General features: G+C 39.5%; 1 protein-coding gene across 1 annotated transcript in view; it reads right to left on the minus strand.

The window, feature by feature from the left end:
- Nucleotides 1–14,537, minus strand: part of phf11 (PHD finger protein 11) — a 69,448-nt gene continuing 54,911 nt past the window's right edge. The window contains exons 10-18 of the mRNA XM_034185891.1: nucleotides 13,852–13,916; nucleotides 13,666–13,745; nucleotides 13,549–13,556; nucleotides 13,313–13,338; nucleotides 13,180–13,232; nucleotides 12,880–12,946; nucleotides 5,324–5,692; nucleotides 5,171–5,242; nucleotides 1–112 (exon numbers count right to left, since the gene is read on the minus strand). Coding sequence (XP_034041782.1) covers nucleotides 39–112; nucleotides 5,171–5,242; nucleotides 5,324–5,692; nucleotides 12,880–12,946; nucleotides 13,180–13,232; nucleotides 13,313–13,338; nucleotides 13,549–13,556; nucleotides 13,666–13,745; nucleotides 13,852–13,916 — 814 coding nt within the window. The 3' untranslated portion in view covers nucleotides 1–38. The remainder of the gene's footprint in view (nucleotides 113–5,170; nucleotides 5,243–5,323; nucleotides 5,693–12,879; nucleotides 12,947–13,179; nucleotides 13,233–13,312; nucleotides 13,339–13,548; nucleotides 13,557–13,665; nucleotides 13,746–13,851; nucleotides 13,917–14,537) is intronic.

Raw genomic sequence — 14,537 nt, forward strand, 5'->3', positions numbered from 1 at the left:
CCCTGATTTGTAGTTTTTAGCCGCCCGTGTGTCTGGACTCATCTCAGTGCTGACATGATCTTCTGCATAGCTCCTGCTGCATTTTGTAGCTCAAGCTGTTTCTTTTTCAACTCTGTAAAAACAAAGCAATAAGTGTAAAAACCTTCACCGATAAGTTTATCATCTATAGACTGTAATCAATCCGACGGAACTGCAGTGGAGTAAATAATGAGTCAAACAAAACTGAGCATTAATGTTCTAGTTTTCTCCCTTAGTGTTTAACAAAAATGGTGCAATTTTTAACAGGGCTATTCAACAGGCTATTTTCTGTTATGACTGACAACCCCCCCCCCCCCCCTAAAAAAAGTACAAAACAATAAAACTGCTTAATTTGGCTTGCCTCCTGACAGGCTGTCTATTATAAAGTGCAGCCTGCCCAAAAATGAATGAGAGGAGCTGCGCCCTCAACCAGATGTGATCAAAAACCACAACTAACGGCTTCACATTTTCACCCCAATGAAGCACGATTAAACAACGAATACCCCATTTAAAGAATATCAAACATGACTGAAGCCATTAAAGTGTGTATCACTAGTAAATAAAATATCAAATGAGCTGTCTATTCTAAATAATCATGAAAATATTGATGTATTGCGTTTTATTTTTGGTGTCATGTGCCCTGATAAATGAAGTCATAAACATGGGGAATTCAGCCTGATTTCACCTGCTGCTGATAAACGCTCAGAAACGCCAAGCTGTCTGGAATATGAACTTTAATGACATCATGTAGGACCACACCTCTGGAGGCCCTCTACTGAAATTAATGGGAAATACAGAAATTTTTTCAGTGTAAAATCAAGGTTTTTTTGTATACTTTGGCAGTGAATACATCAAAATGTTTAAGAGCCAATTTTTATAAGAATCAGGCAGTTTACATGGGGCTGTGATAGTGACGAACTCAGATTTTGCCCAAACTTTGGTAACTGGATGTACCCACCACCAAACATACACCAAACATTTTGGCCAAATTCCATACAGTGACCTCACAAGGGGTCATCAAAGTTCACACTCAGAATGGCCTTAAACTAAAATTTGGTAAACAGGAAAGATATGGACAGCTCTTACATGAAATGCGTTCAATCCCCCAAAGTACCTTTGTGATTTAAGTATTACAGGAGCACAGTTCTTCAAAATAATCACTAATCGGGGTTGGGGGATTGAATGCATTGACTATAGGAGGCGCTTCAAGTTGACGAATTTTCAGAAATGCTCATATTTGTGAAGGCTATTACTCAATACACATTTAATCCCCCAGCAAGATTTTTATTGTATTAGAAAGGGCAAGACTTACCCTCTAAAAGAACAACAAAAAATGAGTGGGGGATTGTATGTGTTGGCCACCAGGCAGCACCAAAGCGGTAACATTTGTTTTTTTCATACAACTTTGTTGCCCCCTGGTGACGAGGAAAATTTGCAGGAACCGGGGTCTCGGGCCCAATGGTATCACATAAACCAAATTAATTTTTATCTAATGATACATTTTCAACATCTCCTGGAACAAAAAAAAATCTCAAGATTAGTGCATATTTAAGTGACCTTGTATTCAACCTTTCATTTGAACAGTCAATGACCATGTTGAAATAACAGAATATGACGTGGAATGATTTTCCTTTGAACTGAAAACCAAATTACTCATTAACTCAGAACAATTCAACTACATGAAATTCACGAAGACCAAAAAGACTGTTACAGCATTTCAACAACCACAGCTAAAGCTTGTAGAATATTTTGAAAATCATGGTAAAATATCAATAACATACCTTATAGTAAAAAAAAAGAAAAAAAAGCAATATATTCTTGTGTAAATTCCTATAAATCTACTCAAAGTCACAGTGTCTTTTTCCCATGAAAAAAGTCTACATTAATAAAAACTCATTTACATTCTTGTGTAAATTCATGTAAATCCATTCAAAGCCAGTCTTTCTTCCAATGAAAGAAAGTCTAGATTAACGAAAAAAAAGTCACATAATGTTGTCTAAAATCCTGTTTGAACAGCACAATGGTCATTTTCCAAAGAGAAAAATTATTACCGTGTTTCCTGGTGGCACAGTTCACTTTTCTCGTTTCTTTAATCTTTCAGGTGTGTTCAAGAAGCCAGCAACAATTCCACGGATTCTTGTCGTCGTAAGACTTTTTCAAAGTCTTTCTCGCCATCTTCTCTCTGTCTGACGTTGGTCCGTGAGAGAGAAATGCTGCACAACTCTTTAAAAACTTTAGAGCTCTAAAGGTCTACGATGTCCATATGCTACATTTAACCATGGCTGCAAGCAACTGAAAATTTTTTGACTGAACATTTTCCGTGAGTGGACGGACTGTGCGGTGAAGCCACGAAGTCATCTCAGGGCGGTCTGGGGGCATGCCCCCCTGGAAATTTTGGGAAAAAAATGGTGCAATTTTGTGCATTCTGAGTGCAATTTGGACAGTTTTCCTTTGCCTAAAACAGTGCTTTTTGACTCTTATCATACTGCAAAAAATGACTAAAATGTATTTATTTCATCACAAATTTATTTACTATTTTGTATGACAGTATGTGTCCGTAATAAGTTACCATCCACAAATGGAATGACTGTCTGCAATAATTTAACTGACTATAATTTCTGCTTTCATTCTACACAATTAATCAAATCCTAAGTGTGTCTTACAAAATAAATAAATTATTCGAACCTTTATGCTATACCTGGTAAAATAAATAATACACTTAAAGACACTAAAAGACATGATAAGTATTGCCAATGAAAAGTCTTTTTCCCCCATTGTTGAAGCTTATCTCTTCTTCTGCCATGTAGGGCAAATGAAATTCCTTCAAGTGGCATCCCACTTCCTTGGTCATAAACTCCCACACTTCTGGCAAGTACTGGCCATCAACCCTGTACATCTTCACCTCTCTCCAAAGACTTGGTGTGCGGATGGATGGCATGTGGCCGTAGGCCTTCTCCACACTGAGTAGGTCCACGATACCTACATACTTCAGCACCTCAACCTGCAGTTCTACTGGCAGCAAGTCCATGGCTGTTATTAGATTTAAAAAAAAAGGAAGTCTATGGTGGCATTCTGCATTCATGTTATCTGTGTGGCACTGCTGAGTTTTCTTTTTTAATGTTTTATTTAATTTGGAGATCACTTTTTGGGGGAAATTGTAAATATATTTAGGTATTGTAAATTAACTGCAGTTGTATTTACTGTCAATTAAGCAACCACTGAAGATATGTGCACTGGGGTGGGATTTTTACTTCTTCCCACTCCCTTTCGAACTTTGTCATTTTTTGTTTTGCTTCTTTTTTGATCTTGTTTATTTTTTCATATGAGTGTAGAGGTACAGAGAGTACAAAGAAGCTTTGTTCATTTGATTTGCTTATATTGTGAACTGCCATGATACTGGAATTGACAACTAAGTTTGAAATAAAAAAAAATTGATTGATTGATTGAACCACCAGACCAACTGAATTTTAAGTCTTGTGAAATACTGTCACCACAATCCAGCACTTTCAAATGCCACAAGTTTTAATATAAATTATAAAAATCATAACCAATGAACACTTTTACAGTATTAGCATTTTATTTTACTTCAAAATATTTTATTTTACAAAATATATCTTGTCTTTTTTTAATCGATTAAAGAGTAAAAATTTAATAAATCAGTTGTTAAGTACTAAAAGAAGTTTATGTAGAAAGCAATTTAGCCAGAAGGTCGAGAGGGGGAAGTGTTGACTTTTTAAGTACTTGAAAGACACTGGACTCATCGAGAGGATTTAGTACTGCTATAATGGACTCATGCAGCAGGTGGCAGCAGTGCAATGCCATTAAGTGCCGTAGAAGAAGAGAGGGGTAAGTTAGATTTCATCACCGGGACACACGTTTGGAGAGGAGTGCATTTCATGTCAAAATAAAGCTATAAAGTGTAAAAACGAAAGAAAATCAATTGTAAGGCCTGAAAGGAGTTTCTGTAGGAAGTATTTTAGCGGTAAAGTCCAGTGAGAGGAGGAAGTGTTGCCTTTTTAAATACTTGAAAGACACGGTATTCAATGAGAGGACTTAGGGTTGCTTTAACGGCCTGATACAGTAGGTGGCAGCAGTCCAACAATAAGGATGCCGGCTGCCTTTAAACACCGTAGAAGAAGAGAGGGGTGAGTTTGATTTTCTCATAGGGACACCCGGTTTGATAGGAGCGCGTTTCGTGTCCAAATAAAGCCATAAAATATATATATTTTTTAAAATTAGCGGTTTTATACGACGATATAAACGGAACATGGAAAAAAAAATTGGACGGAAATCCATAAACGGAGGTTTTGCTCACATGAGCGCGGTGACAAGAGTCGCTGCCCAGAACACCACTGTTCACCCACGACCGCTTCCTGTAATGGCGGACTCCGTATGGAATACATTTTAAAGCAAATTCCGTCCTTCTCTCCCGTTCTGTGTCAAAATGAAGCAATAAAATATTTTTTTTTTTCAGTTAGCGATCATAAATGACGGAATAAACGGAACCAGAAAATAAAAATTGGACGGACATCCGTATACAGACGGAGATTTTGCAGCCATGGTTTAGCTTAAGCTTCGCGCAGGAGACACACAGCGCCGCAGCAGCAACCAAACAGTCCCGCTTTACGACAACTGTCGCAACAGCCAGGCTTTGAGAGGGATTTTTCTCCTCGAAACTCCGCGGCTCTGAGGACACTGATTTGTATCTGTAGTGCACTATAGTGTCCACGGACTTATAAAACTTGCACGATGTCATAAAAAAACAACACTTTGTGATAGACATTTTAAGAACTCAGTGACGATCATGATTACTGAGTAAAACACTAACCCCCCCCAACCCCCCCCAAGATGAAATCCGTGGAATTTTGCGAATCCGCAGAGTTTTCACAGACCTGGCTGTGTGCTGGTAAAAGCTATAAAGAGAAAATTTGTAGAAATTTCTTCACAGCAGGTCAGCTATGAGAAAATACGATCACAGTAGTTTTTGGGATGAACTTTAAAAAAAAGTTACATGGTTTTTGACTCTTAAAATGAGAGCTTTATTTCTGAAGCCTCCGTTAGCTCATGAGCCAACACACTCAGGTTAGTTTGATAAAGTAGTGGATTAAAGTACAGCTTTGGAACTTTTTTTTTTTTTAATTCAGGCTCTTACCTGTGTGTTGCTTGGACACAAGATCTGTCAGTTTACCAGATGACATGATCACTTTTAGGGCAACATTATAATCTGCAGACAGAAGAGAAACCGTTATTCCACTCTGTTTAATTAATTAATTAATTTATTTTTTAAATTCTGCTGCGTCCTCACCCTCCTGGCTGGCCTGATCGCACTGAATCCTGCTGAAGATCCGGTTCATGTCTCTGATAAATTCAGAGAAGATGGCCTCTGTGCAGCCAGCTGCGTTGCAGCTTTTCCAGAAGCTGGTGGCGTCGAGGGTGAGTTCTGGAACCGAGTGAAGGGAAACAGGAGAAGGAGGGAGCGAGTGCAAGGACGGAGTGGGCGAGCAGTGGGTGGGGATAGAGATGGTGGGACACGGAGACTGTGAACCAGCTGGTCCCTGGGATGGAAGTGGAGCAGGGTCGGAGATATCAGGAGGTGGACTGGTCTCCGCAGAATGAGAACCAGGATTGTGGTCCGATTTAATGTGTTTGCTTGGATTCCGCATAGGACTGCACCCTAAATGGGGGGGGGGGGGGGGGGAGAGAATTCAGAAACATAATTGGATCAGTTTGTCAAAAAAAAAAAACAAAAAAAAAAACATTGGAATGTTTGGTCACTGTAGGTGACCAAACATTCCATTTCCCCCCCCTCTCAGGTCAGTGTCACATTTTATTTGCTTTAAAAATCATCTTTTTGTCTTCCTGATTTGTCATTTAACCCTAAAACCTGCTGGTGGGTTTGAAAGGCATGTTCTGATATGCTCTGTAAACACAAAAGCCATCAAGATTTCAGATCCTTGAACTAATCATCTGCTCCAATAGATTCCACCAGGAAAAAGAACAATCTAATCTTAAATACCCATCTGCATCAAATCACTTTTTCCCATGTTTTGAGTATATATATCAAATCAAATCAATTTTATTTATATAGCGCCAAATCACAACAAACAGTTGCCCCAAGGCGCTTTATATTGTAAGGCAAAGCCATACAATAATTACGGAAAAACCCCAACGGTCAAAACGACCCCCTGTGAGCAAGCACTTGGCTACAGTGGGAAGGAAAACTCCCTTTTAACAGGAAGAAACCTCCAGCAGAACCAGGCTCAGGGAGGGGCAGTCTTCTGCTGGGACTGGTTGGGGCTGAGGGAGAGAACCAGGAAAAAGACATGCTGTGGAGGGGAGCAGAGATCGATCACTAATGATTAAATGCAGAGTGGTGCATACAGAGCAAAAAGAGAAAGAAACAGTGCATCATGACCGTTGGGGTTTTTCATAATTATTGTATGGCCTTGCCTTGCAATGTGGAGCGCCTTGGGGCAACTGTTTGTTGTGATTTGGCGCTATATAAGAAAAAAAGTTGATTGAGTTGAGTTGATCATGGGAACCCCCCAGCAGTCTAAGTCTATAGCAGCATAACTAAGGGATGGTTCAGGGTCACCTGATCCAGCCCTAACTATAAGCTTTAGCAAAAAGGAAAGTTTTAAGCCTAATCTTAAAAGTAGAGAGGGTGTCTGTCTCCCTGATCCGAATTGGGAGCTGGTTCCACAGGAGAGGAGCCTGAAAGCTGAAGGCTCTGCCTTCCATTCTTCTCTTACAAACCCTAGGAACTACAAGTAAGCCTGCAGTCTGAGAGCGAAGCGCTCTATTGGGGTGATATGGTACTATGAGGTCCCTAAGATAAGATGGGACCTGATTATTCAAAACCTTATAAGTAAGAGGAAGAATTTTAAATTCTATTCTAGAATTAACAGGAAGCCAATGAAGAGAAGCCAATATGGGTGAAATATGCTCTCTCCTTCTAGTCCCTGTCAGTACTCTAGCTGCAGCATTTTGAATTAACTGAAGGCTTTTCAGGGAACTTTTAGGACAACCTGATAATAATGAATTACAATAGTCCAGCCTAGAGGAAATAAATGCATGAATTAGTTTTTCAGCATCACTCTTGAGACAAGACCTTTCTAATTTTAGAGATATTGCGCAAATGCAAAAAAGCAGTCCTACATATTTGTTTAATATGCGCATTGAATGACATATCCTGATCAAAACTGACTTCAAGATTTCTCACAGTATTACTAGAGGTCAGGGTAATGCCATCCAGAGTAAGGATCTGGTTAGACACCATGTTTCTAAGATTTGTGGGGCCAAGTACAATAACTTCAGTTTTATCTGAGTTTAAAAGCAGGAAATTAGAGGTCATCCATGTCTTTATGTCTGTAAGACAATCCTGCAGTTTAGCTAATTGGTGTGTGTCCTCTGGCTTCATGGATAGATAAAGCTGGGTATCATCTGCGTAACAATGAAAATTTAAGCAATGCCGTCTAATAATACTGCCTAAGGGAAGCATGTATAAAGTGAATAAAATTGGTCCTAGCACAGAACCTTGTGGAACTCCATAATTAACCTTAGTCTGTGAAGAAGATTCCCCATTTACATGAACAAATTGTAATCTATTAGATAAATATGATTCAAACCACCGCAGCGCAGTGCCTTTAATACCTATGGCATGCTTTAATCTCTGTAATAAAATTTTATGGTCAACAGTATCAAAAGCAGCACTGAGGTCTAACAGAACAAGCACAGAGATGAGTCCACTGTCTGAGGCCATAAGAAGATCATTTGTAACCTTCACTAATGCTGTTTCTGTACTATGATGAATTCTAAAACCTGACTGAAACTCTTCAAATAGACCATTCCTCTGCAGATGATCAGTTAGCTGTTTTACAACTACCCTTTCAAGAATTTTTGAATTTTTTATAGAGCAACAGGCTCTTTTTCCAGGCTAAGTGAAGATCTTCTAAATTAGCGAGACGCCATTTCCTCTCCAACGTACTGGTTATCTGCTTTAAGCTGCGAGTTTGTGAGTTATACCACGGAGTCAGGCACTTCTGATTTAAGGCTCTCTTTTTCAGAGGAGCTACAGCATCAAAAGTTGTCCTTAAAGAGGATATAAAACTATTGACGAGATAATCTCTCTCACTCACAGAGTTTAGGTAGCTACTCTGCCCTGTGTTGGTATATGGCATTGGAGAACATAAAGAAGGAATCATATCCTTAAACCTAGTTACAGCGCTTTCTGAAAGACTTCTACTGTAATGAAACTTATTCCCCACTGCTGGGTAGTCCATCAGAGTAAATGTAAATGTTATTAAGAAATGATCAGATAGAAGGGGGTTTTCAGGGAATACTGTTAAGTCTTCAATTTCCATACCATAAGTCAGAACAAGATCTAAGGTATGATTAAAGTGGTGGGTGGACTCATTTACATTTTGAGCAAAGCCAATCGAGTCTAACAATAGATTAAATGCAGTGTTGATGCTGTCATTCTCAGCATCTGTGTGGATGTTAAAATCGCCCACTATAATTATCTTATCTGAGCTAAGCACTAAGTCAGACAAAAGGTCCGAAAATTCACAGAGAAACTCACAGTAACGACCAGGTGGACGATAGATAACAACAAATAAAACTGGTTTTTGGGACTTCCAATTTGGATGGACAAAACTAAGAGTCAAGCTTTCAAATGAATTAAAGCTCTGTCTGGGTTTTTGATTAATTAATAAGCTGGAGTGGAAGATTGCTGCTAATCCTCCACCTCGGCCCGTGCTACGAGCGTTCTGGCAGTTAGTGTGACTCGGGGGTGTTGACTCATTTAAACTAACATATTCATCCTGCTGTAACCAGGTTTCTGTAAGGCAGAATAAATCAATATGTTGATCAATTATTATATCATTTACTAACAGGGACTTAGAAGAGAGAGATCTAATGTTTAATAGACCACATTTAACTGTTTTAGTCTGTGGTGCAGTTGAAGGTGCTATATTATTTTTTCTTTTTGAATTTTTATGCTTAAATAGATTTTTGCTGGTTATTGGTGGTCTGGGAGCAGGCACCGTCTCTACGGGGATGGGGTAATGAGGGTATGGCAGGGGGAGAGAAGCTGCAGAGAGGTGTGTAAGACTACAACTCTGCTTCCTGGTCCCAACCCTGGATAGTCACAGTTTGGAGGATTTAAGAAAATTGGCCAGATTTCTAGAAATGAGAGCTGCTCCATCCAAAGTGGGATGGATGCCGTCTCTCCTAACAAGACCAGGTTTTCCCCAGAAGCTTTGCCAATTATCTATGAAGCCCACCTCATTTTTTGGACACCACTCAGACAGCCAGCAATTCAGGGAGAACATGCGGCTAAACATGTCACTCCCGGTCCGATTGGGGAGGGGCCCAGAGAAAACTACAGAGTCCGACATTGTTTTTGCAAAGTTACACACCGATTCAATGTTAATTTTAGTGACCTCCGATTGGCGTAACCGGGTGTTATTACTGCCGGCGTGAATTACAATCTTACCACATTTACGCTTAGCCTTAGCCAGCAGTTTCAAATTTCCTTCAATGTCGCCTTTTCTCTCTCTCTCATATATATATATATATATATATATATACACACACACACACACACACACACACAGTAGTGTTCAGAATAATAGTAGTGCTATGTGACTAAAAAGATTAATCCAGGTTTTGAGTACATTTCTTATTGTTACATGGGAAACAAGGTACCAGTAGATTCAGTAGAGTCTCACAAATCCAACAAGACCAAGCATTCATGATATGCACACTCTTAAGGCTATGAAATTGGGCTATTAGAAAAAAAAGGGGGTATTCACAATAATAGTAGTGTGGCATTCATTCAGTGAGTTCTTCAATTTTGTGGAACAAACAGGTGTGAATCATGTGTCCCGTATTTAAGGATGAAGCCAGCACCTGTTGAACATGCTTTTCTCTTTGAAAGCCTGAGGAAAATGGGACGCTCAAGACATTGCTCAGAAGAACAGCGTAGTTTGATTAAAAAGTTTATTGGAGAGGGAAAAACTTATACACAGGTGCAAAAAATTATAGGCTGTTTATCTACAATGATCTCCAATGCTTTAAAATGGACAAAAAAAAAAAAAAAAAGACACGTGGAAGAAAACAGAAAATGACCATCAAAATGGATAGAGGAATAACCAGAATGGCAAAGGCTCACCCATTGATCAGCTCCAGGATGATCAAAGACAGTCTGGAGTTACCTGTAAGTGCTGTGACAGTTAGAAGATGCCTGTGTGAAGCTAATTTATTTGCAAGAATCCCCTGCAAAGTCCCTCTGTTAAATAAAAGACATGCAGAAGAGGTTACAAATTGCCAAAGAACACATCAACTGGCCTAAAGAGAAATGGAGGAATATTTTGTGGACTGATGAGAGTAAAATCGTTCTTTTTGGGTCCAAGGGCTGCAGACAGTTTGTGAGACGACCCCCAAACTCTGAATTCAAGCCACAGTTCACAGTGAAGACAGTGAAGCATGGTGGTGCAAGCATCATGATATGGGCATGTTTCTCCTACTATGGTGTTGGGCCTATATATCACATACCAGCTATCATGGATCAGTTTGGATATGTCAAAATACTTGAAGAGGTCATGTTGCCTTATGCTGAAGAGGGCATGCCCTTGAAATGGGTGTTTCAACAAGACAATGACCCCAAGCACACTATTAAATAAGCAAAAACTTGGTTCCAAACCAACAAAATTAATGCCTCGCAGATGTGAAGAAATCATGAAAAACTGTGGTTATACAACTACAACCCCTGGCATTAATTATGGAATCACCGGCCATGGAGGAGGCGTACTTTGACTTATTATACATAATTAGTACTTTGTCCGTGTGCTCCAATTTCACATCTGGACTCAGCAGGTTGATCGGAATGACGTTGCAGGTTGCACCACAGTCACTGTGGAAGTTCACAATATTTTCATGAAACATCATCCCACAAATAGTGGCTCAGTTTTACCATTGCGCTTCTCTCCGATCTGGTTCACTTCTGCCGCTGTTGAGGTTACTGCTGTGACTGTCATTGTGTCCTTGCATGAATCTGAATCGGTCTGCTACAACCCCTGGCAAAAATTATGGAATCACTGGCCTCGGAGGATGTTCATTCAGTTGTTTAATTTTGTAGAAAAAAAAACAGATCACAGACATGACACAAAACTAAAGTCATTTCAAATGGCAACTTTCTGGCTTTAAGAAACACTGTAAGAAATCAGGAAAAAAATTGTGGCAGTCAGTAACGGTTACTTTGTTAGACCAAGCAGAGGGAAAAAAATATGGACTCGCTCAATTCTGAGGAATAAATTATGGAATCACACTGTAAATTTTCATCCCCAAAACTAACACCTGCATCAAATCAGATCTGCTCGTTAGTCTGCATCTAAAAAGGAGTGATCTGCATCTAAAAAGGAGTGATCACACCTTGGAGAGCTGTTGCACCAAGTGGACTGACATGAATCATGGCTCCAACACGAGAGATGTCAACTGAAACAAAGGAGAGGATTATCAAACTCTTAAAAGAGGGTAAATCATCACGCAATGTTGCAAAAGATGTTGGTTGTTCACAGTCAGCTGTGTCTAAACTCTGGACCAAATACAAACAACATGGGAAGGTTGTTAAAGGCAAACATACTGGTAGACCAAGGAAGACAAAGCGTCAAGACAGAAAACTTAAAGCAATATGTCTCAAAAATCGAAAATGCACAACAAAACAAATGAGGAACGAATGGGAGGAAACTGGAGTCAACGTCTGTGACCAAACTGTAAGAAACCGCCTAAAGGAAATGGGATTTACATACAGAAAAGCTAAACGAAAGCCATCATTAACACCTAAACAGAAAAAAACAAGGTTACAATGGGCTAAGGAAAAGCAATCGTGGACTGTGGATGACTGGATGAAAGTCATATTCAGTGATGTATCTCGAATCTGCATTGGGCAAGGTGATGATGCTGGAACTTTTGTTTGGTGCCGTTCCAATGAGATTTATAAAGATGACATGTCTGTGATCTGCTTTTTTTCTACAAAATTAAACAACTGAATGAACATCCTCCGAGGCCGGTGCTTCCATAATTTTTGCCAAAGGTTGTAAATACTAGTTTAGTGATTCACAGGATTGCTAAAAAAGCAGTTTGAACATAATAGTTTGAGTTTGTAGCGTCAACTATTATTATTGTGAACACTCCCTTTTCTACTTTTTTTTTTTTTTTTTACTAATAGCCCAATTTCATAGCCTTAAGAGTGTGCATATCATGAATGCTTGGTCTTGTTGGATTTGTGAGAATCTACTGAATCTACTGGTACCTTGTTTCCCATGTAACAATAAGAAATATACTCAAATCCTGGATTAATCTTTTTAGTCACATAGCACTACTATTATTCTGAACACTACTGTACATACATACATACATACATACATACATACATACATACATATATACACACACACAGACACAGTTTGCTTTGAGTTGTGGATCCTGTTAAAAGTCCAAAAACTCTGTGTCCCTCAAGCCTTGATGATTTAGTGGAGAACAACAGACGTGTGACGAAAAATGAGAATGCAGAAAGGAAGAAAAAGAAACAGAACATATGAACCCTCCATCACACCATTACTGGTAACACTCATAAGCACTTGGAAAAACACTTAACAGGAAACTGTGTTCAGCACCCCCCCTTAAAATTTTTTGCAAAATAAATTTTTAAAGACACTAAACTTGCACCTTTTATGATTTTACAACACTGAAACAGTTATACTGCAGAAACGACATTTCATTTCCATAGACATGTTTGGGGGTTCAGACTGTTACAGGATGCAATGAAAAGCTGCCCGTTTGTTCCTTAACTGATAATACCTGCTGTTCGCTGCCTGTCAGATTCCATGCAGACGGCCTCTTCCACAACACTGTCTGAGTCGGCATCCTGAATCAGAAACAGGAACACTTTCATTCTGCTGCCTGCTGTGAGAATGTAGAATTCAGCTGGGTCCATAAGTATTTTTGGACTGGACTGTTATTTTTCAAAAAATACATAGATGTCTTAAGATTTTCTGATTGTGTGTGTTTTTCAGACTGTGTAGATGATCCAAAAACTCAGCCCCAGTCCCACCCTATGTACATCTGACCTTTCTGACATTGTGTCACGTCACAACTCACCGATTCTATGAACGTTTCATCATCGTCCGTGTCCTCAGCCGACAGCCCATTTCCTGAGGGAACAGTCGGGAACTGTCAAACTATTTCTGAAGCAAAGCTCGACCACATGCTCTGTATGAACCACGGGACCTACCTGATGTGGAACCCTCAGCATTGCGTCTGTGGGAGGGGGCAGAATTAATTAATCATTTCATACAATTCAGTCAGTCAATAAGTGTGTTTTGCAGCCCCATCTTTTATTCCCTTGTAAATGCCAAGTTCTGCCTGACTCACCATACTGGGAAGCCCAAACCACACCGCCTTAGCAAGAAACTTCTAAGACGTGTTAAAAGCTTAAAAGTGAAAATTACCATAAGGCAGTGACCATACCTGATACGCTGAGGTGTTCAACAGAGAAATGATGAAAAATGGGGGGGGTGAGAAAGCAGATTATTAATCATCTTTACATCAGTACATGGTTTCGCTGGATATGCGTACGGTACTAACCTGGAGTGCCGACACAGTGCTTGGACCCTCATCTGGGTCAGATTCGATTGGGGCGAGTTCTAAATTTGGTTTCTCCTCTTCTAGAAAAGAGAAGTCACAGAAACTGGTGGCTTCTATTATTCAAATCATGTTGTTAATAAGTCAACATCCAACAAAACCTTCATTTTTGACAAACGCCATTCTAACCTGAATCACTGCACAGCCTCTTCCTCCAGTTTTCACGGGTACGTTTGGAGGCTCTGCCTTCATGTCTGCGACAGAAAAGTCGACATGATCACTAATGATCACAAACTGTTTAGAACTCGAGGTCTTAATTTTGCAATGACTCCATCAGCCAATCAAAAGTTGTTCAAATGACTGCACTACCGCCCCCTCTTTTAGGAAATGTGTTTTTGGTCAAAAAAAGAATAAATGTGTGTGTGCGTGGGGGGGAAGCTCTGTATAGCTTGCAAGTTGGATTAAGAATCACTTGTCTGTGGAACTACAAATCACGACTGGATTTGTTTTGGTAAAACAAATTGTACACAAAGAGTAACTAGAAGGCACTGCGATCCATGTCAAGGTGACCATGGAAGACGCAGTCTAAAAACAACCTAACTGTAAAAAATAATAACAACACACACCACAGTGTGTGCAGTTTTCTATCCTACACCCTTTTCTTACATATATTTAACATTTATTTGTTGTCCAGTTGGTCCTGATCCAGAAGCTGGTTGGTCGGCCCTGGTTTTAGTACTGTATATCCAGTGCAAGCCTATAAATGCTGCCTTGGATGTTGGAATTTTCCATTTCAGCCACTTTCTTCTTGAAAATGTCAAGAAATTGTTGCAAAAGTGAGTACTTTTAATTATTTGACACAGACACAGGTGACT

This window comes from Thalassophryne amazonica, chromosome 14, assembly GCF_902500255.1.
Source record: "Thalassophryne amazonica chromosome 14, fThaAma1.1, whole genome shotgun sequence".
Classification (NCBI taxonomy): domain Eukaryota; kingdom Metazoa; phylum Chordata; class Actinopteri; order Batrachoidiformes; family Batrachoididae; genus Thalassophryne; species Thalassophryne amazonica.